This window comes from Pipistrellus kuhlii, unplaced genomic scaffold, assembly GCF_014108245.1.
Source record: "Pipistrellus kuhlii isolate mPipKuh1 unplaced genomic scaffold, mPipKuh1.p scaffold_m20_p_12, whole genome shotgun sequence".
NCBI lineage: Eukaryota > Metazoa > Chordata > Mammalia > Chiroptera > Vespertilionidae > Pipistrellus > Pipistrellus kuhlii.
The window spans coordinates 30,992,462-31,020,048 of NW_023425427.1; the positions used below are offsets into that span (position 1 = coordinate 30,992,462).

Below are 27,587 nucleotides of genomic sequence, written 5' to 3' on the forward strand. Positions count from 1 at the left end.
TTCCATTTTTAATTTTTTGAGGAAACTCCATACTGTTCTCACAGTGACTGCACCAGTTTGCATTTCCACCAGCAGTGAAGGAGGATCCTCTCCAGCACTTGTTGTTTGTTGATTTGTTGTTGATAGCCATTCTGACAGGTGTGAGATGGTAGCTCATTGTCATTTTGATTTGCATCTCTAGATGATTAGTGAATTTGAGCATGTTTTTATATGTCTCTTGGCCTTCTGAATGTCCTCTTTCGAAAAGTGTCTATTGAGGTCCACTGCCCATTTTTTGATTGGATTATTTATCTTCCTTTTGTTAAGTTGTATGAGTTCCCTGTAAATGTTGGAGATTAAACCCTTATGGGAGATAACATTGGCAAATATGTTCTCCCAGGCAGTGGGCTTTCTTCTTGTTTTGTTGATGGTTTCTTTTGCTGTGCAGGAGCTTTTTAATTTGATGCAGTACCATTGGTTTATTTTCTCTTTAATTTCCATTGCCCTAGGAGCTGTATCAGTAAAGATACTGTTATGACAAATATCTGCTATTTTATTGCCTATGATTTCTTCTAATATTTTTATGGTTTCCCATCTTACATTTAAGTCCTTTATGTGATTACTGGCTTGTGTCAATTTCTGAGTTCTCTGTTTTGTTCCACTGGTCTATATATCTATTATTGTGTCAGTACCAGGCAGTTTTGAGAACAGTGGCTTTGTAGTAAAGCTTGATATCTGGTATTGTGATTCCTTCAACATTGTTCTTCTTTTTCAAGATTGTTGTGGCTATTCGGGGTCTTTTTTAATTCCAGGTGAATTTTTGGAGAATTTGTTCTAGGTTTTTGAAGTATGACATTGGTATTTTAATGGGGATTGCGTTGAATTTATAGATTACTTTGGGTAGTCTGGACATTTTAATGATGTTGCTTCTACTTATACATGAACATAGTGTATTCTTCCATTTGTTCATGTCTTCTGTCTCTCTCTTTTTTAGCATCCTGAAATTCTCTGAGTATAGGTCTTTTGTCTTCTTGTTTAAGTTTAGGTATCTTAATTTTTTTGTTGCAATGGTAAATGGGATTGCTTTTTAAATTTCTCTTTCTGTGAGTTCATTATTGGTGTATAGGAAAGCCATAAACTTCTGGGTGTTAATTTTGTATCCTGCTACATTGCCAAATTCATTTATTAAGTTTAATAGCTTTTTAATGGAGTCTTTGGGGTTTTCTATGTAGAATATTATGTCATCTGCAAATAAGGAGAATTTTACTCCCCCCCTCGCCCCCCCAATTTGGATGCTTTTTATTTCTTCTTGTTGTCTGATCACAATGGCTAATACTTCCGTACTATGTCAAACAAAAGTGGTAATAGTGGGCATCCCTGACTTGCTCCTGTTTTTGGGGGGAAATGGTTTTAGTTTTTGCCTATTGAGTATAATGTTGGCTTTGGGTTTGTCATACAAGGCTTTATTACGTTTAGGTATGATCCTTCCATTCCCACCTTGCTTAGAGTTTTTATCAAGAAAGGATAAGGATGTTGGATTTTGCCAAATATCTTTTCTGCATAAATGGATATGATTATATGGTTTTTATCTATCAGTTTGTTTACGTCGTGTATCACTTTTATTGATTTGCAGATATTGTACCATCATTGCATCACTGGAATAAATAACACTTGGTCATGGTGTATGAACTTTCTAATGTAATGCTGGATTCTATTTGCTAGAATTTTGGCCTGTAATTCTCTTTTTTTGTGATGTCTTTATCTGGTTTTGGGATTAGGGTGATGCTGGATTTGTAAAAAGAGCTTGTAAGTGCTCTTTCCTCTTAAATTTTTTTGAATAGTCTGTGGAAGATACGTTTTATTTCTTCTTTGAATGTTTGATAGAACTCCCCTGTGAGGCAGTCTGTTCCAGGGCTTTTGTTTGTTGGAAATTTTTACTTTTATTTTTAAAAAAATCTTTATTATTCAGATTATTACAATTGTTCCTCTTTTTTTCTCCCCCATAGCTCCCCTCCACCCGATTCTCACCCCACCCTCTGTTCTTACCCCTCCCAACTACTGTCTCATCCATAGGTGTTTGATTTTTGTCCAGTCTCTTCCAGCACCCCCACACGTCCCCCAGAGAATTGTCAGTCCACTCCCTTTCTATGCCCCTTATTCTATTATATTCACCAGTTTATTCTGTTCATCAGATTTTTTTATTCACTTGATTTTTAGATTCACTTGTTGATAGATATGTATATGTTGTTAATAATTTTTATCTTTACCTTATTCTTCTTCTTCCTCTTCTAAAAGAATACCTTTCAGCATTTCATATAATATTGGTTTGGTGGTGATGAACTCCTTTAGCTTTTTCATACCTGTGAAGCTCTTTATCTGCTCTTGAATTCTGCATGATAGCTTTGCTGGGTAGAGTAATCTTGGTTGTAGGTTCTTGCTATTCATCACTTCGAATATTTCTTGCTACTCCCATCTGGCTTTCATACTTTCTGTTGAGAAATCAGCTGACAATTATATGGGTGTTCCCTTATATGTAACTAACTATTGTATTTTTCTCTTGCTGCTTTTAATATTCTCTCTTTGTCTTTTGCTTTTGGCATTTTAATTATGATGTGTCTTGGTTTGGTCCTCATTGAATTTCTTTTGTTTGGGGTTCTCTGTGCTTCCTGGACTTGTAAGTCTATTTCTTTCACCAGGTGGGGGAAGTTTTGTCATTATTTCTTTAAATAGGTTTTCAGTATCTTGCTCTTTTTTTTCTTCTGGCACCCCATAATTCTGATGTTGGTACACTTGAAGTTGTCCCAGAGGCTCCTTACACTATCATCATATTTTTGGATTCTTTTTTCTTTTCTGGTTGAGTGTATTTTGCTTCTTTGTATTTCAAATATTTGTCTTGATTCTTCCAGTCCTCTAGTCTGCTGTTAGATCTCTGTATAATATTTTTTATTTCAGTCAGTGTATGTTTAATTTCTAGTTGGTCCTTTTTCATATCCTCAAGGGTCTTATTAAATTTATTGGCCTTTTCTAGAAAATTCTTGAAAAACCTTATAACCGTGGTGTTGAACTCTATATCCAGTCATTTGCTTTCCTCCATTTCTTTCATTTGTGATCTGATTCTTTGTCTCAGCATTTTGGCTGCTTCCCTGATTAATAGAGTGGCTTTGTGTGCTAAGTGTCCCATAGGGCCTAGTGGCTCAGCCTCCCCAGTTACCTTTGTGGGTTGTGTGCACAGTCTTGTTGTAGTTGAGTCTTGATTGTTGTTGGTATCACTGGGAGGAATTGACCTCCAGGCTAATTGGCTGTGAGGATCAGCTGTGTCTATGCTGGGAGAACTTCTGTGCTGGAGACACCCTTTTGAGACAAGACTTGCAAAAGCCTCTGTGCTCAGCTTGGATGAGGCAAATCTCAGGGCGGAGCAGACAGCATAGGTTTCCTGTCAGCCCTGCCCTAGGCCCCGGTGTGTCAGTGTCCCATGGTAATCACTGCAAGCACCTCTGAGAGAAAGCCGCTCTCGAATTCTGCCTGCTTCCAGACCATCAGGTTTTTTCCGGAACGAGTCTGGGTCCCCAGAGTCTCGACTGGAACTGAAGTTCAATGCAGTTGGGAGTTTTTGTCTCCCTTCCAACTTGAGAAAGCCAACATGCACTCAGTTGCCCATCCTCTTCGCACACGTCTCGGTACCTCTGCCTCCTGCAGCTCCTCTGAGTCTCTGTGCTTTTCTCTTTCCTTCTAGTTGTAGAATTTCCATTCAGCCAGCCTTTCTGTGGTTATGGATGATGTCTGTTTTGTCTTTTCATTGTAGTTTTGAAATTGTTGTGTGAGGCGGCTATTTAGGTATTTATCTATACCGCCCTCTTGGTTTCTCCCTTGTTGGAAATTTTTAAACTACTGCTTCAATTCTTCCATAGCTATTGGCCTATTCAGATTTTTTTGATTCCTCCTGGTTGAGTTTTGGAAGGTCGTATTTTTCTAGGAATATGTTCATTTCTGTTAGGTTGACTAGTTTGTTGGAATAGAGTTGCTTATAGTATTTTTTTTTTAACAACTTTTGTATTTCTGTGGGTTGTTATTTCACCTATTTCATTTTTTTTTTAAACTGGGAAATTATTTTTTTATTGTCTAAAGATTTATATATATCTCCATTTTCCCCAATTGAACGCCCACTGCCTCAGTGTCTGTGTCCATTGGTTTTGCTAATATGCATGAATACAAGTCCTTTGGTTGCTCACTAATCCCCTTTCCCCTACCATTTGTCTCTGTATCTATTCTTGTTCATCAAATTATGTCGATCATTATGTCCCACATATGAGTGAGATCATGTGATATTTATCTTTCGCAGACTGATTTATTTCACTTAGCATAATGTTGTTGCAAATGTTAACAGTTCCTTTTTAAAAAAATTTTTTTATAGCGACATAGTATTCCATTCTGGGATGTACCACAGTTTTATTTTTTATATTTTATTTTTTGAAAAAAATTTTTTTTTTTTTTTACAAAGAGGAATAGAGAAGGATAGAGAGTTAGAAACACGGATGAGAGCGAAACATTGATCAGCTGCCTCCTGCACACCCCCTACTGGTGATGTGCCTGCAATCAAGTGCATGCTCTTGACCAGAATCGAACCTGGGACCCTTTAGTCTACAGGCTGACGCTTTATCCACTGAGCCAAACCAGTTTCGACCACAGTTTTTGTTTGTGTGTTTGTTTTTAAATTTCGTTATTAAGGTATTACATATGTGTCCTTATTCCTCCATTACCCCCTACCTCCCATTCATGCTCCCACCCCCTGTTGTCTGTGTCCATTGATTAGGCTTATATGCATGCATCTAAGTCCTTTGGTTAATCTCTCTCCCTTACCCTCCCCATCCCCTACTTCCCCTGAGGTTTGACGTTTTGATTGGTGTTTCTCTGTCTCTGGACCTATTTTTGTTCATCAGTTTATGTTGTTCATTATATTCCACAAATGAGTGAGATCATGTTATATTTATCTTTCTCTGCCTGGCTTATTTCACTTAGCATAATGCTCTCCATCTCCATCCATGTTGTTTCAAATTATAAGAACTCATTTTTTATTGCAGCGTAGTATTCCATTGTGTAGATGTACCACAGTTTTTTAATCCACTCATCTGCTGGTGGGCACTTAGGCTGTTTCCAAATCTTAGCTATGGTGAATTGTGCTGCTATGAACATATGGGTGCATATATCCTTTCTGATGGGTATTTCTAGTTCTTAGGATATATTCCTAGAAGTGGGATCACTGGGTCAATTGGGAGTTCCATTTTTAGTTTTTTTTGAGGAAAATCCATATTGTTTTCCATAGTGGCTGCACCAGTCTGCATTCCCACCAGCAGTGTAGGATGGTCCCTTTTTCTCTGCATCCTCTCCAGCACTTGTCATTGTTGATTTATTGATAATAGTCATTCTGATAGGTGTGAGATGGTACCTCATTGTTGCTTTGATTTGCATCTTTCTGATAATTAGTGACTTTAAACAGGTTTTCATATGTCTCTTGGCCTTCTGTCTTCTTTCGAAAAGTGTCTATTTAGATCAGTTGCCCATTTTTTTATTGGTTTTTTTATCTTGCCTTTTGTTAAGCTAAATGAGTTCCCTGTAAATGTTAGACATTAAACCCTTATTGGTGATACCATTGGCAAATATGTTCTCCCAGGCAGTGGGCTTTCTTCTTGTTTTATTGATGGTCTTTGTTGCTGTGCAAAAGCTTTTTAATTTGATGTAGTCCCATTTGTTTATTTTCTCTTTAGTTTCCATTGCCCTAGGAGCAGTATCAGTGCAGAAATTGCTTCAGAATACATAAAGAAAATTTTCTGCCTGTGGATTCCTGTAGTGTTTTTATGGTTTCTTGTCATATGTTTCAGTCCTTGATCCATCAATAAAGGGTGTTGGATTTTGTCAAATGCTTTTTCTGCATTGATGATATGATTATGTGATTTTTGTCTCTCAGTTTATGTGAGGTATCACATTTACTGATTTGCGGATATTGTACCATCCTTGCATCCCCAGAATAAATCCCACTTGGTCATGGTGTATGATCTTTCTAATGTAATGCTGAATCTGATTTGCTAGAATTTTGTTGAGGGTTTTAGCATCTATGTTTATGAAGGATATTGGCCTGTAATTCTCTTTTTTTGTGTGGTATCTTTATCTGGTTTTGAGGTTTAGGGTAAGGCTGGCTTCATAGAAAGAGCTTGGAAATGTGCCTTCATCTTGAATTTTTTGGAATGGTCTGAGGAGGATATTTTAGTTCTTCTTCGAATGCTTGATAGATCTCCCCTGTACAGCTGTCTGGACCAGGGCTTTTGTTTGCTGGTAGATTTTTGATCGCTGCTTTAGTTTCTTATGTAGTTGTTGCCTATTCAGGTTTTTTGATTCTTCCTGGTTGAGTTTTGGAAGCTTTTATTGGAACTGACCTCCAGGCTAATTGGCTGTGAGGATCAGCTGTGTCAGACTTCCATGTGCGCTTGCCTAGAATCAAAGTCAGGTGGCACTGCCGCCCTGTCTAGGCATGGGGTCTGGTCTCGTGCTTGCACTCTGTGGAAAACAGATTCCCAGGCTCAAATTCTGGCAGCGGAGCCAGAGCCACCCTGTGTGGGTGTGGGGTCTGGTCTCTACGGGGAAATAGATTCTCAGAGTCCTCACTCCTGGGCTCCAATTTGGGCAGCGGAACCGGAGCCACGCTGTGAGGGCAGGAGGCCTGCTTGTGCAGAGTGGGACCAGCAGTTCCTATGGCTCTGCAGCAAGCCTGCGAGGAGGGGGGTGGGCTCTGTTACTCACAGAAATCTGCGGGCTGGATGTCTGGATTCTTGGTGTCTGTGGATCTGCAGCTGTGGTGGCAGGTCTTTGTCCCCTGGGGCTGTAGGTTCCTGGTTTGCATCTGGGACCAGTTTGGCTGATGGTGAGCTAGGATCCTAGTCTCAAACAGTTGTGTTTTTCAAGATGGCGTGGTCTCTGTGCCTAAGCTGGCTGCCTCTGGAGTGTCCCAGGTGGCAGCAGGGTTTTGCAGTCTAAGACTGCCCGTTTTGGCAGCTCCACACACCACACATGTCCACACACTCCTCTATTGCTCCCTCACTTTTTCACACACTCTCCCTCCCTACCTTCTTGCTGGTTGCCATCCTCAGAATCCAACCTTCATTTTAAAGTCTATTTTGTTTGATATGTGTATTGCTACTGCAGGCTTTTTCTTTTTTCTTTTTTCTTTTCCATTTGCATGGAAACATTTTTTTTCTATCCCTCCACTCTCATCCTGTGTGTCTTTTGTTTTGAGGTGGGTCCCTCCCTTGTAGACAGCATATAGTAGTGCCATATTTTTGTATTCATTCAGCTACATTATGCCTTTTGATTGGAGCATTTAGTCCAGTTACATTTAGGGTTATTGATAGGTGCTTATTTATTACCTTTATATTTCTTAATGGCTAGGTGACTCTCTGTTTCTTATTACAGCAATCCCTTTAGCATTTCAAAAGTTAATACCATGTTTGCTTATAAGAATTAGCTCACTTTAACGTGAAGATTTTACACTGAACATCTTATTCATCAGGAATGTCTTTCTGAAGCCTTAGTCATTTTGCTTTCTCATGTCCGCCCAATCCTCCCCCAGTATATGATTGATTATTCAGCTTTTTGAGCCTCTGGGACATTCATGAGATGGTGTAGGTATATTCATTGTTCAAAATATTCATCGCTTCTCTCTGTTGAGTCCACTCTTATGTGAGAAGTATGCTTTTCACTCCTTTGACATCGGACTTGTCTCTGTCATTTGCTTTGGCCCATGGAATGTGGGTATTGTAAACAGCATTTAAGTTGAAGGTTTTTTTTTATGAGCTCCCATTGCTTGCTTACACTGTCATTCTCTACCCCCCCCACCCTTCTGCCATAAAAGTGACATGTTTAAGATAGGGACTGCTCTAGATCCCCATCCAGAGATTTTGGGATTGTTTGTTACCATAGCATAACAGTAAATGCTTGCTAATAACCCAGGACACTGGGGAAAACCTGAATAAGTTGAGCAGAACCTGCTATTGGCTTCCCAGGGCCAGAGAATTTTCTGTCCATTTTCATCTGCCATCAGAGTCAGTTTATATAGGATTCTGGACTATCTAAAGATGAGAAGCATCTAAGTTATTTCTCCTTGATTAATAGAAATATACAAGCCATAAGCCATTGGAATTACTGTACTACCACAATTGAGAACAAAATATTTTATTTTTCTCAATAAAACTATAGTTTACAATAGTATTTACTAAATAAATTATATAATTTCTCTTTTACAAGCAATAAACTAAATCACAAATATTTCAAAGACAACGTGTATGTACACGACATAAGGCCTTTTATAAATAAGCTCTGCTTTTCTCATGTCATTAGTAAACAGTGAAAACATCTTTATAGAGGCTAGTTATCTATAAAGTATATGGAGACCTATTATGCTGATCTTTAGATAAAATCAACTTAAACATTTAATGACATGGGCTGTGATTATAATTTTGCAAAAAGAGTAGGATTTATACTTTATATACCATTTTGCACAGATGAGTTTTTAAAAATATATATAAGCAGATTACATGTGTTGCTTATGTATAATCACTGGATGCATGCAAAATGAAATAATGCAAGTATCAATAGGAAAATAGCACTTTCAAGTCCAAAAAAGTGATTGGCAATGGTATAGAAGCAGCTTAAATATAGTTCATGCAGTTCTTCACAGTTCGGCAAGCAACAGCAAATGATAGAAGAGTGTGGTATTTTTCACATCACATCTGCTGATCAGCCCCCATGGACCACGGCTCCCCTGACATCTCGCAGACTCCTAAGTCCAGTTGATTGCTTCTCTGTGTCGTGGGGCTCAGCCAAGTTCCTCTGGGAAATCTGGAGTGAAGGAACTTCTCTCCTACCACTGTGTTCATGTCTCATCCATTTGCTTAGGTGGTTACCAGTTGCACTTACTGTGGGGAAAAGAAAGAAAGCAGCTGTGAGACTCAGTTTTGGTGTTGATTGATAACTGCTCCTCATGAGTAGGAACACAGTCCATTATTTCTCCCAGAGACTTGTGCCTGGGAAATGTGCGAGCTGAAGTCGGGGTGCATGAGGCTGGGATTCTGCGATGATGAGCCTAGCGGGATGTCTGGTCACGTTAGACGTAACAGTTGTCTGAATATGTGAAGGTTAGCCATGGGAAGAAAGGGTTAGGCACGAGGTTAGTCCTAGGACTCTGAAAGTGTGACATTGTCATCAACAGTGGCACAGATGGCTGTGATCCTGGGGTGGGGGTTGGAATATCAGATTGTATAAAGTGAGTGGAGTGGTAAAGCTTCACTCCTCCCCGTCTCCCCCCGTCAAGCATCCTCACATCCTCCCCCAGCACGTGGGCCCAATGCGCCATCTGCTGCAACCTAATGGGTGAGGCTGAGTGAGACCAAGGCCAGGAATGGGACAAATGTGTGGAAGCCAGTTTTGCTTCAATCTGGAAGTGCTCTCTAACCAGAGTAAAGAAATGAGCAGTCACTGGAGGGGAGGGCAGTTGCTGTCCCTGAGGGTGAGGCTGAGGCTGACTGGCCACTGGGTAGAGCTGAAGCAGAAAGGTGTGTGTCCTAAACACGGCACCCTGAGGATACTCGATATGTGGTGGCCAGCACAGCAGACTCGACAGTCATGGCTGAGCTGTATCAGATAATCACAAAGTTCCATCTCAACCACAAGATTCTATCAAATACTACTTGTAATTTTTTAATATTTAATATTATTTTTATTTAAATATAGTTGGTATACAATATTAGTTTATTTCTCACTCCACACCTCTTTCAGTCTTTTCTCTGACATATATACCCCTCAGCCTACTGTTTAAAAATTCTATTTAGCCAATAGGATTTCCTAAACTTGGAATGTGATGTGAGGGAATCTCAGGGCGGAGCTGAAAGGAGGCATAACTTCACGACAGTCAGATTGGTTGAGATGCTTAGCACTAAACAGTCCACAAAGTCTCAAATTCTGAAAGTTTTAACTCTCAAGGGTGCTATTCTTCTTCTTCTTCTTTTTTTTTTTTTTTAACTACAACTATTTCAGGGTTCAGCCCATGGGCCTCTCAAAGCAGGATAGTTTCCTTTCTGAAGTCCAGGAGCCGCCTCATTTTGGTTTGAAGTTTAAGTTCCTTCCCAGAGTACCTCTGAGTAGAGCATTTTTCTCCAGGCTTTTGTAGGTAGTAAGTCTGTTATCTGTATCCTATTCCTGTACCAAGCCCACTTCCATCAGCAATTCCTGAGTTCTGCTTCCCCCAGCCCTGCACTGTCTCCTTTCGGTTGTATGTTGTTCTTATTCTTTTGGCCGATGTTCCTTCTGTTGCTACGAGAGCAATACTCCTCCTGCCTCAACATCACTTCAATCTAAACGCAGCACCACCACACGGGCACGTAAAAGCGTCCCGGTGCCTCCCCGTGGCTCTGCAGTCTGTCCTCCTCTGGGTCACTAGATTGCCCTGCATTCAAAATTCAGGGATTTCTGAGAAAGAAGCCACCAATGGGCTGTGGGAAGTCCTGAGTCTTTTTTCTTTTACCTAAGGTTCTATATTTCTGTTTTATTATATTCACACATCTACCTCAGATTTGGGGATTACTTCCCAAGGCACAATCAGTCGGGGACAGATTGGGGTGGGGGATTTCTCTGTCCAATAGCAGTAGGAATCCGAAGCTCATCATTTTCTTGGGAGGTAAAACGACTATCTATGCTAGTGTAGAAATCAGGACACGGTGCATGAATGAAGTTGATCTCACCGCCAGGGGAGCTGATAGATGGAGGGAACTCAGAGAAGCTTGGGTCCAAATTTCCTACCTTTGCACTTAAAAAAAAAAATCAAGACTCAGGATCAGATGAAATTACTTTTCCAAGGGACAGGGACTGTGGGCCTTTAATGAACAATCCTGGAGGCGGGACGTGGAACTTGGGATGTCCTCGAAGGGCACACACAGTTCAGATGAAGACGACCACGTTGCCCCCGGTCGAGGAGAACGTTTGTTGAAGTCTGAGGTGCTGGCAGCACATGGAGTGCCAGGCCTCCTGCCAGCCTCCAAGTGCCCCAGCCGAGCGTTCCCTGCCGACCAGCAGAGACATCACGGATGAGGACAAACCCAGGAAAAGAGCTGGCACTCCTCTGGGACATCTCATGGGATGGATTTAGGATTACGGCCTCTTGTCTCAAAACTGTTAGTGCAGCCCCAACATCTCAACACGATACCCCGCCTGATTGATTTGTTTTCCAAAAACCCAAGGGAAGTGTGAGGGCATCAGTAATTTATATCAGCTCACGATTCTACAGCAGACTTCCCAGCTAATTGTAAACCCAAAGGGTTACCTTACTGTCTCATACATCATATAGCCCTGGGCTGCAACCAATCCACTCTGACCCCTGCTTCTGCTGCATTAGGAGAATGTTGTGGGGAGGAACATGAGCCTGGTTTCATTCAAACAAGAGCACTGGCTTCTCTCACATATGTAGAAGGAAAGCATGAGATGCCAGAAGCTCCCAGGCATGGTCTTGAAAGGAGGAACCAGAAACTTCTCCCTCTCAGTACTTTTAACCAGTAGGGGTTGAATAGTGTCTCCCCAAATTGCATATGTTGAAATTCTCATCCCAAGTATCTCAGAAAGTGACATTGCTTGAAGATAGGGTCTTAATAGAGATAACCAAGTTAAAGTAAGATAATTAGGGTGGTCCCTAATCCAGTGTGACCGTGTCCTTATACCAAGAGGAAATTTGGATCGGAGACAGACACACACAGAGAAAAGACAATGTGAAAACACAGGACAATGGACATCTACACTCCAAGGAGAGAACCCAGAATAGATCCTTCCCTCACAACCTCCCAAGGAACTGACCCTGCTTGGACTTCTGGCCTCCAGAACTGTGAGATGATAAACTTATATAGACTTTTGTTATGGCGGCCCTAAGAAACTAATACGGTAGCTATTACTGACATTTAGAAAGGGTTGTTTTTTTCCCCCCTCTTTTTTCACAAAAGTGCATTTTATTGCCAGTTGGACCCCAATACAAGGAAACTCTGAACTCCACACCCAGAACTGGATCCTTGGCACGTGCCAAGGACATGCCCCTGGTGAGCGTGCACGCACAGCATGGAGTCTACAATAAATCAGCCCACTGAGTGACACACTCACTCTTAATGAAGCTTCCCTTCAAGGACTTCAGTCACGTAGCCCCCTTGGTCAGAGGGGCCTTCCTACCAGTAGGTGGCAGTAGGCCTGCAGGAACCAAAAACACATTTGCAAGTCTAGTTCATAAACTCCAGCGTGGTAAGAGCCTGCTGTTCACCTGGGAATCAAGTGTATTTTCTTTCTCTAACGTAAAGCACAGCTACTGGCCGACCTGAGGAGGGGAGTTTGGGGGAGTGACAGCTCTGCCTTACAGGTAGCACAGAGGAAGGATGGGATGCTCAGAGCTGCATCTCAGCCCCGGATGTGTGGGGAGCTTTTAAAACACCAACACCCTGGTTCACATCAGGGGTTTTGTTTCTACATACTAGATGCACCCAACAGGTGGCTGTATCTGCTAACACATTCATTTACCTGGCACCTTTTTGTGAGATTCCAAAATAATTTGGAAACATCTAACGAACCTCTCCAGTGGCTCAGCCAGGGAAATGAAATGTGAGTGGGGAATGGGAACAGGCATGGCAAAGACCAGATCACAGGCTCCCGGGGAAGGCAGTACCGTTGGTTGAATAGTATCCCCTGAAAATTCGTGTCTACCTGGAACCCTGGAATGTGACCTTCTTTGGCAGTAAGGTCCTTGCAGATGTAATTATATCCACAAGTTATGACGAGGCCACACTGGGTTAGAGCGAGGTCACACTGGATTAGAGTGGGTTCTTAATCCAACAACTGGGGTCCTCATGAGTGTCGGGGAAGAAGACCATGAAGATGGAGGCAGAGGTTAGTGCTGCAAGTTCAAGGCCGCCCAGGATAGTGCTGCAAGTCCAAGGTGTCTCTCTGAGCCTTCAGAGGAATATGGTGCTGCCAACACCTTGACCTAGAACTTCTGGGCTGCAGAACCGTGAGACAACAGATTCCCATTGTTTAAGCTTCCAGGCTGAAGTTCTTCATTATGGCAGCCCTGGCAAGGTAACAAGTCACAGACAAACCAAAGGCTAATGCCTCATCTCCACTCCGAGTCATCATTCTGTTCATCACACTCAGGGAGGGCTTTTATTAAGTGTTCAACGTTTTATGCATTCTCCCATCTAGCACATTTCCCAGTCCTCCCCAAATTCAGGAGAGTGAAGGAGATGAATGATGACAGCCCTATTCACTAGGTCATCGGTATGATTTAAACTTATTTTTTATAAAATCAACACTGGTCCCTAATCTGGTTCCTTCTGAGTTTGCTATTTGTTTCTTGCAGGCTCAGGGCCTGGTAAACCCCAAGTTCATGCCTTTAGAGACTGTTCTTCTTCAAACACTCTTTTCCAAGAGTTTGAAAGGCTCAGGAGACTAGCAAACACTGACTTTCTATGACAAGAGAGGGGAGGAAAATAGAAACAGGCTGAGAAGCAATAGGGAGAGTTTGGAGGCAGCAGGCAAGGGGAGAGGGGCAGAGTTGAGGGACAGGGAACAGAAATGATGGGCTATCCGTGAGGGGCCTGGATGTGACAGGACACCAGGCAAGCTGAAGGAGGAGGAAATCAAGCTGGCCTGTGAGGCCACAACTCATTGGAAAGCAAGGACAACCCAACAGAACTGCCACAGCCTCGCAGGCTGTCATTCAATTGCTAACTGTGGGCCTCATGTAACTGAAGAGCCAGTGTGCCTTCAAACTCCACCTCCAGTTCCCTAAGGGAATCCATAAACTGTGGTTTAATACTGTTTGTTGAAAGTAAAATCCTAATCTAGCCTGACGGGTTACCTCATTATTTTGAAGCTTGCATTTCTCGTCTCAGTACAGGAATCACTCCTAGGTGCCATGGGGCTCAGGCCGTGGGATTTTTTTTTTTTTTTTTCAGGACTTTAACTATTTAAGGGGTTCAAGCATTTCTGGAGATTAAAAAAAAAAGGGTGCTATTTTGGCCTTCCTGAAATCTCATTTCCCAGCAAGTGGTCAGACAGTGGAAGGAAGTGGCATTTTGGTTGAATGCCCTCCAATCCAAAGACAATGTTTTCCTCTTCCTACTTTGTTCTCACTAAAACCTACCAAAAACCTCAGCGGCATTTTTGTTTTTGTTTTCTTGTCAGTGGGGAATCTTGTTCTCTGCCGAGAAGCAGTAGAATTGCCACTGTCTCAAATGAACACCCCTTGCAGCAGCCAACACCAGTCAGACAAGGAGGGATGAAAGACACCTGCCACTTCACGTACATGCCATTCACCGCAACGCCAACAGAGTCCAATCCTGAAGTGCCATTTCTCTTGTCAGAAAATTCCACTGAATTTTCTAGGACACCCTGACCTGATTTAAAATGTTTTCCTTCTTTTTCTCATACATAACAGAAGCTGTTAATTCAATCATTTTCACTTCTCTGCCACCCTTGTACCATGATCAAAGAGTGTTATAACCACTCTAAGGACACATTCAGTCACCAAGCCAGCCAGCAGCGGCACATCGGAGCACTATCTCCAATGCCAGCATGCCTAAAAAAATGGCTCAGCTCTCTCTCCTCCTTTGCCCATAGCTATCTTTGCACTTCAGATAGCCATTTTGCCGAGACACATACCTGAATGAAACTACATATTACTGAGAGGATGATAACATGTAAAAAGAAAGGGCATATCCTTAGGACTAAATAATAGAGGCAAGAAAATCACTCTTGAGTAGCAGCCATCTTTCAATTTCCCAGATTTAAAAAGCGATCCTGTCTCTCTCACTTACCCATTCATCCCCAAATAGTCACCACAACCTGTTTCTGCTGCGATGACTTTGTTAGTTGTTCCTCTTCCAGTTAACACCAAATTGCATTCTACACCCGGCAACGAAGCTGCCTTAGGAACTGAAATAACAGCTACCGTGACCATGTCAGTGCCTTAGAATGTTGGACTGTTCAAACAGTAGAATCAAACTCTGCTACTAAGACCCCACGATTGCCTGTTTTAAGTCAGTAGAGCCTGTTCATCTCTATTGTATTCTTTTAAATACCCTAATCCCGTGGTTGGAAAACTGGCTTTTTGGCCCCTTGAGTGTGGCTCTTCCACAAAATACCATGGCCTGGGCAAGTCTATTTTGAAGAAGTGGCTTTAGAAGAAGTTTAAGTTTAAAAAATTTGGTTCTCAAAAAAAAATTCAATCTTTGTACTGTTGATATTTGGCTCTGTAGACTAATGAATTTGCTGACTACTGCCGTAATCTATGTCATCAACTCAAAATTCAACAGAAAACACATCTCTGGTTCTGGGGTAAAATCATCTTCTGAAACACCTCTCTTGATTTGAATATTTGCAAATGATTTAGATAGCCTGAAACTCTAGAGCAGTGATTTTTAACCTTTTTCATCTCATGACCTACATAAACCAAGTACTAAAATTCTGTAGCAAACCAAAAAAAAAAAAAGTATTTTTTGTCAATCTGACCAAATATAGGTATTATTTTCATTCATTCACACAGGACAGCTATTATGTTGGTTATCATTTTCCTATTGAAAATCTAAGGGAAAGAGGTCAGTGCCCCCGACTAGTCAGTTGTTACATGTTTTAAATGTTCTTGAGGTGCACAGTTGAAAATCGCTGGTCTAGAGGATGAGGGTGAATGGCCTTTTCAGAGCAGTGCAGGTAGCTAGGGACATGGAGCCCAAACCAAATGTTCTAATAAGGACAGTGGAATAATGAGCTGTCTCAAAAGGTACCCTAACCTTTTAATTTTGTGTCAAATCACAGGAAAAAGGATAGCTGGCCTAATTTACATACCGTACACATATGTGGGGCAATCCTTAAAAGAAATTTCAGATGTTATCCGGTGTGCATGTCATTAGCATTTAAATGATATATTTTAAAGGGGTATAAGCACTATTGTCCATTAGCACAAGTAATAGCACCAGGGGAGGTCACAGGTGCCAAGAGAAATGCTGTATCTTAAAGGAGGAGAAACATTACAAGAGAAATCTGACTACGTTTGGTTACAACACGGAACACAGTGTCACCACAGAAGCCTCCAAGTGCCGTTCAGGTAAAGCTAGCTCTGAATTCAAATTAAGTCAAGAGGCAGGAGAGACAAAGGTGTAGGCAAGACTGTTTTCCTTCACATGCTTTTGCTTTCCGTTCTCTTTCATAGTCTTGAGGCAAATAAGAATACTGAAGGGAGGATACTGGGCTGTAGCCTTTCAGATCTGGAAGAGCATACAAAATCCTATCTAATAAAGAGGGAGTATGCAAATTGACCATCACACCATCACAAAGATGGCGGCACCCAGTCCCCTCAGCCCCACTGGAGTCCCCCAGTCCTTTCAGCCCAGCCAGGGGGGCGCAGGCAGATAATGCTGCCAGACCCGCCCTCAGTCCGCCTGCTGCCTAGGGCCAGCCGAGGCCAAGTGCTTAGTTTGGCTATGATTATTATTCAAAGTCCTCTGCACTTCCAGCAATACCAAACTGTTTCCCTTTCCAGGGGTCCTCAAACTTTTTAAAGTGGGGGCCAGATCACGGTCCGTCAGAGAGCTGGAGGGCCGGACTATATGAACTAATTCCTACTGTAACACCTCGGCTGCGCTCAGTGCCCAAAAAACCTGGCGGGCCGGATCAGACTCCTCTGCGGGCCGCATGTGGCCCGTGGGCCATAGTTTGAAGACGCCTGCTTATACCATTCTTCTTGAACATTCTCATTCAAAAAGAATCAATGCTTATTAACCCAAGTTGTCTCTGTATCCTGTACATTGTTTGTGCTGTTAACTTGTCTGACTTTGGATGCGCCTTTTAACTTCTCTAGGTCTAATTTGCATCTTGCAAAGGAAGCATAATTCATAATCCAGAAAGCATAATTCCTGATCCAGGCAGCAGTTAAGTGTGTGGCTCGGGGCTAGTATTTACTGGTTTGAACGCTAGTCTTGTTGCTTACTGGCTGCGTAAACAGGACAAATTGCATCATCTCCATTGTGCCTTAATTTAACTTATCTGTAAAAAGTAGAAGCTAGTAACCACACCTGCCACATGGGGTTGATGTGAGGGGGAAAAAAAATTATATATATGTATATATATGTATATACATACATACATATATATATTATTTAGAACAGTGTCAGGCATATAGGAAACTCTCAAAAATATTTCATAGCTTATTGTTATTAGCTACAAAATAAGATGAGGCAAGATCAGCTTTCCTCCCACCTTGGGGAGAATTCCCACTATCTTGTTACTCTCTCCATACGCTGACTCCTCCTCCCTTCCCTTTTCTGTCCTCCGTGCTTCTGAATCACCACAAAAGCTGGGTTGGGATAACTGGTCAGCAGACCACTCCAGCCAGCTAGCCACCACCACCTTCTCTTTCAGTTCCCAACCCCCATGATTCCTTTTTATCTACTTGATCCTCAAGTGATCTCACTACTATCAGTGATGGATACCGCAGCTTTCCCCTATGGCTTCTGAGGCAACTGTCACCCTTTGCTGAAATGCTTTGCTTTCAATATCAAAGACATAAAACAAGAAAATTTGACACTACCAAGGCCAGATAAGAAGCAGTGTTCTCATAAATGAAACTGATAGCTACCAAGTGGAACACAATGATTTATAATAAGACAGCTTTTCTACCAGAGGACTAAGGGGTAACGGATAAGGAACTCGTACCGGCAATGCCGTTTAACCACCTTGTGATCTTACATTCCTCTCGGCAGTATCACACTCCCTCGGTGGGGGCACAGCTGGTTTTTGTAAAGATCCACACATGAGTCCTTCGCTCATGAAGATGAAGTTTCACGTGGTCTTTCATTTCAGCTTTCTTGGTTTCTACTTTCAGATGTAACAAAACTTAACATGAGACCAAAAAAGTACTGCATACATTTATTTTCCTATTTAATTTATTTTCTTCTTGGTTATGGAGAGGAATCAACTCTTCTGTGAAGATTTTGCAATATACACATACCTTATTTTTTAAAAGTGTGAAGAGGAGCATTGCTTAATGGGAAAAAATTGTTTGCCACAAGTAGGATATGCAGGGGTTGTAAAAAAAAAAAATTCTTCCATAACATTTTTATCTGGGGAGGGAGCTTCTGTTTTATATAGTGGGTCTTCACCTCGAAAAACCTCTCTGAGAAGATGTTTGGGCTGAGAAGTGGACGAAGTGAGGGAATAAGCATGGGATAGCTGAGGTGGTGTGCAGACAGAAGTAATAAGTGCAAAGGTCCTGAGGCAAAAACATGCTTGGTCTGTGGGAGGAGCATGAAGGAGGCCAGTGTGGCTGGAACAGCACTGGTGAGGAGGACGGAGGCAGGGGCGGAGGTCAGAGAGGAGGGGGAGACCAGACTGGATAGGGCCTTGAGGACTGGAGTTTACTCCAGGAGAGAGAGGGCCTTGAGGACTTTGGACTGAGGTCTATGGACTGAGGTGTACAATTCTGGGTGACTGAAATCCTGCAGAGTACACTTAGGAGACGCGGTGCCACGTTGGGGGAGATAGAGAAGCATAAGATGAGGTGTGGAGATGTGCTACTACGAGACAGTGGTGTCGGTTCCCGACGTCGAGCCTGCACACTAACAGTGATGTGGTGTACAGGCTCAGGCTTGGCAAAACTTTAAAAAGCAGAAAATTCTAAATCCACACTTCCCTGTCCCATGAGATTTGGTGCAGGTGTATAAGCACGTGGAGAGTGAGCATGAGATATACTTTTCAGGGAAAATGCTCACTCTTACAGTCTAGAGTAGCATCCCAGGCCTCATCTAACGATCCAATTACGCCTGTAGAGACAGCCTGAGGGACAGTAAAGGGTGTCCACACACATGGTCACTCATGATTCTCTAAGCAGCCTGCAAGGTGGGCAGGGCAGGCGTTATCTTCTTTGCCAAATAAGGACACATGGCCTGAGAGGTCCCTGCTCAGATCACACAGCTGCTTGACTACTGAGGGAGGGAGAGAGCCAAGATTCTGGGTGCTGAATTAGGTTCTTCCCACAACCTCCTTCGGTGCCTCTCAGGGCACCAAGTGTTCAAGGCAGTCTTCCTCAAATGAAGATTCACACGCAAGGCAATACAGTTGAGTCAAAGACGACATTACTTGGGAAATAACATCGAGGAGCCGCACTTTGCTCTGCATTAAGGCATCTGCCCTTTTATTACATCTTGTGTTTTAGTATCTTACCCTAGATACTCTTTTGTATAATGTTCTATGTGAATGGTGGGAAAACATTGTAAAAAGATGACGCACCATTTGTAGAAGTGACAGGGTGCCACTATTTCTTAGAACACCCAAGCATGCCTGGTCTTACAGAACTTGTTCCATGTAAACCCGAAGGGAAGAAGAAGAAACTAGAAATTACTTACTAAATAAACATCGAGCACGGAGGCATTATCGTCCTGCGTTTCCAGAGCATTTGGCTCAGAAGTCAAGTAGATGGTCCCCTCTTCCGAGGTAAATGTTGAACTGGAAGGTAACCCTTTACTGGAGAAATAAAAAAGAGTAATGATGAGTGTGTGACCTCCAGAACAAAATACAAGGACACTTCCAAAATTGTAGTTTAGTAGGCTAGGAAAGGTATTAGGGATACAATATATATATATATATATATATATATATATATATATATATATATATATATATATATATATATATATTTTTGTGAGAGTTTGAAGGAAATATGGTTACATCTGAAATGTGCTCACTTGAGTTTAAATAATTTGGTTTGACTTATAGTGAATTTTCTATCTCCTTCGGTATATGAAACATTTCTTCACATTTCTGAGAGGTGATCTGTGGGTCCTAGGCTTTGTCATGGAGAACTACTGTGACTCTCCAGGACCACTGTCATCTTTGACTTTGAATAGTTGGTTCTCAATGCTTATGTTCCCCTCTCACAGTATCACTCATGCTTTGCTAGTTTATAGAAGACTAGAGGCCTGGTGCACAAAATTCGTGCATTCAGAGGAGTGTGTGTGTGTGTGGGGTCCCTCAGCCCAGACTGCACCCTCTTGCAGTCTGGGAGCCCTTAGGGGATGTCCAACTGATGGCTTATGCCCGTCCCCATAGGCTCCCACCACCATTGCTGTGCTAGCCAGCCATGCGTCTGGCTTCTGGCTGAGCAGCACTTCCCTTGTGGTAGCACACTGACCATGAGGGGGCAGTTCCTGCATTGAGCATCTGCACCCTGGTGGTCAGTGCATGTCATAGCAACCAGTCGTTCTGCTGTTTGGTCAACTTGCATATTAGCCTTTTATTATATAGGATAACCTTGTGCATAGCAGGCATAAATGATTTCTTTCTATTGTTTTTTCCTTTTTTCTTTTTGGCAAGAAAGGTTTAACTACAGCCATGGTTCTGAAACTTCAGTGTGCTTCAGAAGCCCTTAGAGGGCTGATTAAAACCCACTTTCCCAGGCCCCACCCTCCAGAGTTTCGGACTGAGTGGTAGCCTATGGGCTCATGTGTCTAACAAGCTCCCAGGTGATGTTCATGCTGCTAGTCCAACGAATCACATAAACATAAATGAATCACATAAATACCAAGCGTGTGCTTTGTGAGGGTAGCTTAAATGTACCCTCAGTAACAACAAAAGCCCAAGTCATATTGAAGAGTCACTTATGAAGGGAAACCACCTTGTTTTGTCATGATACCAGTGCTCACTGTTTAGGTAATGGGCCCATTTTCATAGTATTTAAATTGGGGATTCATTTAAGGGCTCAGAAATGCACAATCTTTCTCCCACTCCCACTGAAATAAGTTATGTTTTTAACCTGTGGAAATTTGCCATGTCGTGGTTTTGTGGGAACAAGATATCTGCAGACAATGGTGGGAGAGTGTGATATTGATTTTAGAGGAGCTGGGAGAAGGGGAGCTAACTTGGCAGTGGCTTTCCCTGTGGGCAGTAAGTAGAGCTGAGAGCAGGAGTGTGGGAGACCGGCTTCCTCTCTCCCCTTCTCCAATACCAGGGCCTGTCCCCTCCTGGGCTCCGCTCAGAGCTCCCCCCCTCCTGAAAACCCCCATCTAAAGCCATCCTCTGAGTTGCTTGTCTGAGACTCGCAGGTGGATGCGAGATATTGAAGACATTGTATTCCCTGCCCTTTCCTAATTCCGTACGTATCTACCTAGTAGTTGAAGATATGTGAAATAGTTAGAAATCCTGACCTTTACAAGATGAAAAATTCTTTATGAAAAGGATTGTGTGATCTTAATAAATCATGTGCAGCTGGGCCAGCATGGCTCAGTGGTTGAGCGGCGACCTATGAATCAGCAGGTCACGGTTCAATTGAGGGCACATATATCTTAAAAAAAGAAATCATGTTCATTTGAATTATAAAGAAAATTATAAGAAAACAGACCATTGCTAAGAGGGAGTGAAGGGAGGAATCTCTATAAGTCTTTCAGTTGATGGTATTTGAGAATGTGGGAATCAAAGGACTTTCTCCTAAATTCTGGACACAGTATAGGAAGGTCACTCACTTAAAAAATCTTTATTGATTTCAGAGAGGAAAGGAGAGGGAGAGAGAGAGATAGAAACATCAATATGGGAGAGAATTGTTGGTTGGTTACTTCCTGCACATCCCAAACTGGGCATCAGCCTGCTACCCAGGCATCTGCCCTGACCTGGAATCGAACCGTGACCTCCTGATTCACAGGTTGAAGCTCAAGCACTGAGTTACGCTAGTCAGGCTAGAAGTTCTCTTGCTGATCAAAAACCCAAGATGGGTTTACAATATGGAAAACAGAGTCTGTTCCAATTGATTTTAAAGAGCAGGGTGAATGTGGCTTTTCCCTATGTTATAAACCTTCACAGATTTCTTGGGTTAAGCAAACCACCAATTTTCAAGGACTGCTATTTTGAGAGGCACTGTGTAGCAATAAACATGACCCAGATTATTTTTTGGATCAAAACAATGATGCAGTTAGGGACTTTATTTGACTTTTGCCTTTCAGCTGTTAAGACGCCATTCACTACTCCTGTGGGTACAAAATGATCCTGCTGGTTAAGCCTAATGAGAAAGATAAATTATTTACCTACTTAAACCTCAAAACTAAAAACAAGGTGGTCAGAAAATATGTAATGTGGTGTGCCACTGGGTTTTTATTTCTATTTTTTTAGTGGGTTATTTGAGTTAATATATAATTAAACTCTAATGGATCTTGGGTTATTTTGTAAACATATAATATATTTGGTGATATTCAAAATTAAATTTTCCCCTTCTTCTCTGAGTGTTTAGTTATTAATTTTTATCGATATCCCTCCTAAGATTAAGGGGATTACTGAGATTATTCTAGAAATGCTTTTCTTTTAAAAATTATTTCTAAATTTTATTGATTTTTTTTTTTTTTTTTTTTTAACAGAGAAGAAGGAAGAGGGATAGAGAGTTAGAAACGTTGAGAGAGAAATCAGCTGTCTCCTGCACACTCCCTACTGGGGATAGGCCCACAACCAAGGTACATGCCCTTGACTGGAATTGAACCTTCAGTTTGCAGGCTGATGCTCTATCCACTGAGCCAAACCAGTCAGGGCTTAAAATTATTTAAATGACATTCCTTGTAGTATAAAATATAGTCAAAAGTAACCCTTCTCTTTCTACTGACATCTTGTGATCCAGAGATTCACCTCTCCAGAAGCAAACCCAGTTTGCAAATATTTTTCAATCTAATATTTATCTTTTATTTTTGGAAACTAGGAGAAAGCTACTAGCCTGTTTAAGAAAAAGTTAAAATATAAAAGAAACCTAGAGTATTCTTAGAGACTTAATAGATACATTTACAAATTATTTTAGTTAAAATTCAATATGATTACAGAAAAAATACCCAATTTCCTCAGTATTACATCGTCAAAATTTGATAAAATCTAATAGACATATTAAAAAAAACACCTCTTTGCTATTTATACTGTTTCCCACGTGTATTATAATAGTTTCCTATCTTAGTAAGTAGAATATTATGAGCATTAAGTTTGGTGGACAAAAATGTGACTCGCAAGCACTTACTATATCAGATTTTTTTAGAGAACTCATAATTCAACAATGAAAAGGTAAATAACCCACTTTAGAGATAGGTAAAGGATCTAAACAGACGTTTCTCCAAAGAAGATATACAAATAGTAAGCACATGAAAAGATGCTAACATCACTACTCATCGGGGGAATGCAAATCAAAACCACTATGAGATAGCACTTTGTACCCACTAGGATGGCTGTAATAAAATAAAGACAGACAAACAAGTGTTGGAAAGAATGTGAGAAATTGGAGACCTCCCGAATTGCTGATAAGAATGTAAAATGATGCAGCTACTCTGGAAAACAATTTCATGAGTCCTTAAACCATTTGAGCCAGCAGTTTTACTCCAAGGTATATATCCAATAAGGATGAAAGAGGTTTTTTGAGGTTGAATTATTGCTAAATTAAGAAATAGGGAATTCCCACAAAAACCCAGTTTCCCACCACTTTTTATGAGAAACCAAAACAGCTGGCAACTCTGAGTAGCCACAAGGCTGTGGCTGCTCCCTTTAAACTGGGCATGTCCCCTCCAGTTCTCTAAGGTCCCTATTACTCTCCTGCATTATACCGGCCCTATTCTACTTTCATCACCTCTGTCTGGCCCTATTCTACTTTCATCACCCCTCAGCCCACCCCTTGTACCTCGCAGATGAGGACACTGAGCCCCAGGGAGGTGCAGTGGCTTGCCCTGGGTCACACTGAATACAAATTTGCCAAAACCAAGGCAGCCAAGACAATGTGCTTAGGAACTTGAAAATAATCATATAAACCAGCAAAAACAAGTGCAGTATATGATGCTTGATGTGAACTTAGTGATTTTTGTTGTCTTGAGAGGATTAAAGTGGGCCAAAAGGGTTTAGAAAAAATAAGCAGGTAGAATATGCTTTACAAAGCAACATCTTTTGTAGTTATGTCTTTATTATCGATATGTTAAATTATAAACGGGGTGTTTTATAAACAAATGAAATTCAATGATCACAGCTTGAAACTTTGCATATTATTTGTTTTGTATTTACAAGATATATATGTTTCAGTACAGATTTTCTTTTTAAAAATTTATTGGGGTAACATTCACATTGTTTTAAGTGTATGATTTTATAATATATCATCTATATATTGCATTATCTGCTCACCACTGAAAGTGTAGTCCCCTTCTATCACCCCTTTACAATCTTCATCCTTCTCCCACCCCATTTCTCCCTGGCAACCATCATAGTATTGTCTGTGTCTATGAGTTTGTGTGTTTTGTTTGTTTGTTCTTTCTGTTTTATATCCCACATGTGAGGGGGGCGAGTTTCTTGTACTTTTCCATCTGACTTGTTTCACTTATCAAGATGCTCTCAAAGATCCATCCATGTTGTCGAAATATGGCAATATTTCATCATTTTTTATGGCTGAGTAGTATTCCACTCTATGCATGTACCACAACTTCTTCATCCAGTCATCTGCCAAAGGACACTTAGGTTGTTTCTATGTCTATTGTGAACAATGTTGCACTGAATATAGTGGTACATATATCTTATAAGTGTTTTCAAAATATTGGGGTATATATCCAGAAAAGGGTTTGCTGGGTCATATCGTAGCTCTATTATTATTATTATTTTTAATTTTGGTAGCTCTATTTTTGATATTTTTAGGAATATCCAAATTGTTTTCCATAGTGGCTACACCAATTTATACTCCTATCAGCAGTGTACCAGAGTTCTCATTTCTCCAACACTTATTGATAGTATCTTTCTAACAGGTGTGAGGTGGTAGTACCTCATGGTTTTTTTTTTTTTTAAATATATTTTTTATTGATTTTACACAGAGTGAAATTGAGAGGGATAGTGAGTTAGAAATGTCGATGAGAGAGAAACATCGACTAGCTGCCTCTTGCCCACCCCCGACTGGGGATGTGCCCGCAACCAATGTACATGCCCTTGACCGGAATTGAACCCGGGACCTTTCAGTCCGCAGGCCGACGCTCTATCCACTGAGCCAAACCGGTTTCGGCTACCTCATGGTTTTGATTTGCATTTTCCTTCTAGCCAGTTAAGTATCTTTTTATATATTTGTTGGCAATTTGTAGTCTTCTGTCTGTATGTCTGTTTTTAGGTCTTTTGCTCATTTTTAGTTGGATTGCTGTTTGTTTTTGAGTTGTATTAGTTCTTTATAGATTTGGGATATTAGCTCCTTGTTGGAGGTACCATTTGCAAATACAATATCTTTTCCCATTTATTTGGTTGCCTTTTTGTTTTGCTGATGGTTTTTGTTTTGCATGTGACTTTGCAATTGTTCCAATACCATTTATTGAAAAGGCTTCCCTTTCCCTATTGTATGTTTGTGGCTCCTTTGTAAAAAATCAGTTGCCGGAAACTGGTTTGGCTCGGTGGATAGAGTGTCAGCCTGTGGACTGAAAGGTCCCAAGTTCGATTCCGGTCAAGGGCATGTACCTTGGTTGTGGGCAAATCCCCAGTAGGGGGTGTGCAAGAAGCAGCTGATCCATGTTTCTCTCTCATGGATGTTTCTAACTCTCTATCCCTCTCTCTTCTTCTCTGTAAAAAACCAATCCCTCTCTCTTCTTCTCTGTAAAAAACCAGTAAAATATATTTTAAAAAAAATCAGTTGCCCATATATGTGTTTCTGGGCTGTCAATTCTGTTCCATTGGTCTATGTGTTATTGTTTTTTTGCCAATATAATACTGTTTTGGTTATTGTAGTTTTGTAATATAATCTGAAATCAGGGAATGTGATACCTCCAGAAAGCAAGATATTCTTGTTCCTCAAAAATTAAAAATAGAATTACCATATGATACAGCTATCCCATTTCTGGGTAGGTATGTCAAAGAATTGAAAGCAGACTCTCAGATATTTGCTCATCTAGTGTTTTAGACTGAATTATGTCTTTCCTCTCACCCCCATTTATATGTTGAAGTCCTAACCTTTAGTACCTCAGAATGTACTTGTATTTGTGGATAAGGTCTTTAGATAGGTAATTAAGGTTACATGAGATAATTGGGGTGGGCTCTAATCCAATTATGGCTGGTGTCCTTATAGAAAGAGGAGATTAGGACAAAGCCAGAGAGAAGACTCTGTGAAGACAGCCATCTACAAACTAAGGAGAGAGGCCTCACAAAAAATAAACTCCGCTGATACCTTGATTTTGGACTTCTATCCTCCAGAACTGTGAGACAATAAGTGTCTGTTGTTAATAAACCACTTAGTCTGTGGTACTTTGTTATGGCAGCCTTAGCAAATGAATACACCCATATTCACAGTAGCCAATAGATAGAAGCAATACAAGTGACAATTTATGGGTGAATATATGAACAAAAATGTGGTATTACATTCTATGGAATATTAATCTTAAAAAAGGGAGAATATTAAGTTACCTGTAATGAGAAGGTAAATATTATATAATTCCATTTATATGCAGGACCTAGAGTAGTCAAATTCATAGAGACAGGAAGTAGAAAAGGGTGGGTGGGAGCTGGGGAATAGAGAATGGTTAATAGGTATAGAGTTTTGTGTTTTGTGAAATGAAAAGAGTTCTGGCAGTTGTTTGTACACCATTGTCATTGTACTTGACATTAATGAATTGTGCACTTTAAAATGGCTAAGATGGTAAATTTTATACTATGTGTATTTTACCATAATTATACAAAGCAACATTTTAAAATAACAAACATCATGTGCCTTGGTTGCAGGCACATCCCCAGTAGGGGGTGTGCAAGAGGCAGCTGATTAGTGATTCTCATTGATGTTTCTAACTCTCTATCCCTCTCTCTTCCTCTCTGTAAAAAATCAATAAAATATATAAAAAAAACACACACCAACAAAGCTATTTAAGCTTCTACTAGTTTAATTCTTTCTTTCTTTCTTTCTTTTTTTCTTTCTTTCTTTATTTTAAAAAAAATTATTTTTTACAGAGAGGTAGGGAGAGGGATAGAAACATCGATCAGCTGCCTCCTGTACACCCCCTACTGGGGATATGTCTGCAACCAAGGTATATGCCCTTGACCAGAATCAAACCGGGGACCTTTCAGTCTGCAGGTCGACGCTCTATCCAATAAGACAAACTAGTTTCGGCATACTATTGTAGTTTAATTCTTAAACAAGATGACATAAATGAAAAAACTCTGTAAAATAGCCCTATGCAATTAGGCATTTATATAGTGAAGTGCCAGAAAGTATATTCTGAATAATCTGACTTATTAACCCATCTTGGCATTGAGTGAAAGTTACATAACCATTTCATTAATCTCCATATTTGTTATCCTCATTATTCAGTATGAACTGAGTGAGATGGGAGCACAGAACTGGCATGTCACTTCCCTAAAAATCTTAGATTAGGTGCTGTCTGCCACCCGAGAAAAGATAAGAGTACATTTGCAGGAAACAGACACCTGAGCTGATAACGCATGACAGGTAGAGCATGAACTCTGGAATGAAATCATTTACCTTTGAATTCTAGCTCTTCTACTGAATGTGTGTGATATTGGGTGTCTTTCTTAACCCT

At 40.9% G+C, this 27,587-nt stretch overlaps 1 protein-coding gene across 3 annotated transcripts in view; it reads right to left on the reverse strand.

The window, feature by feature from the left end:
- Positions 1-7,864: 7,864 nt before the first annotated feature.
- Positions 7,865-27,587, reverse strand: part of PIP5K1B (phosphatidylinositol-4-phosphate 5-kinase type 1 beta) — a 180,722-nt gene continuing 160,999 nt past the window's right edge. For all 3 annotated transcript variants that reach the window (XM_036433877.2, XM_036433873.2, XM_036433881.1), the window contains 2 exons: positions 19,446-19,563; positions 7,865-8,942 (listed from right to left, as the gene is read on the reverse strand). In XM_036433877.2, coding sequence (XP_036289770.1) covers positions 8,940-8,942; positions 19,446-19,563 — 121 coding nt within the window. In that variant the 3' untranslated portion in view covers positions 7,865-8,939. The remainder of the gene's footprint in view (positions 8,943-19,445; positions 19,564-27,587) is intronic.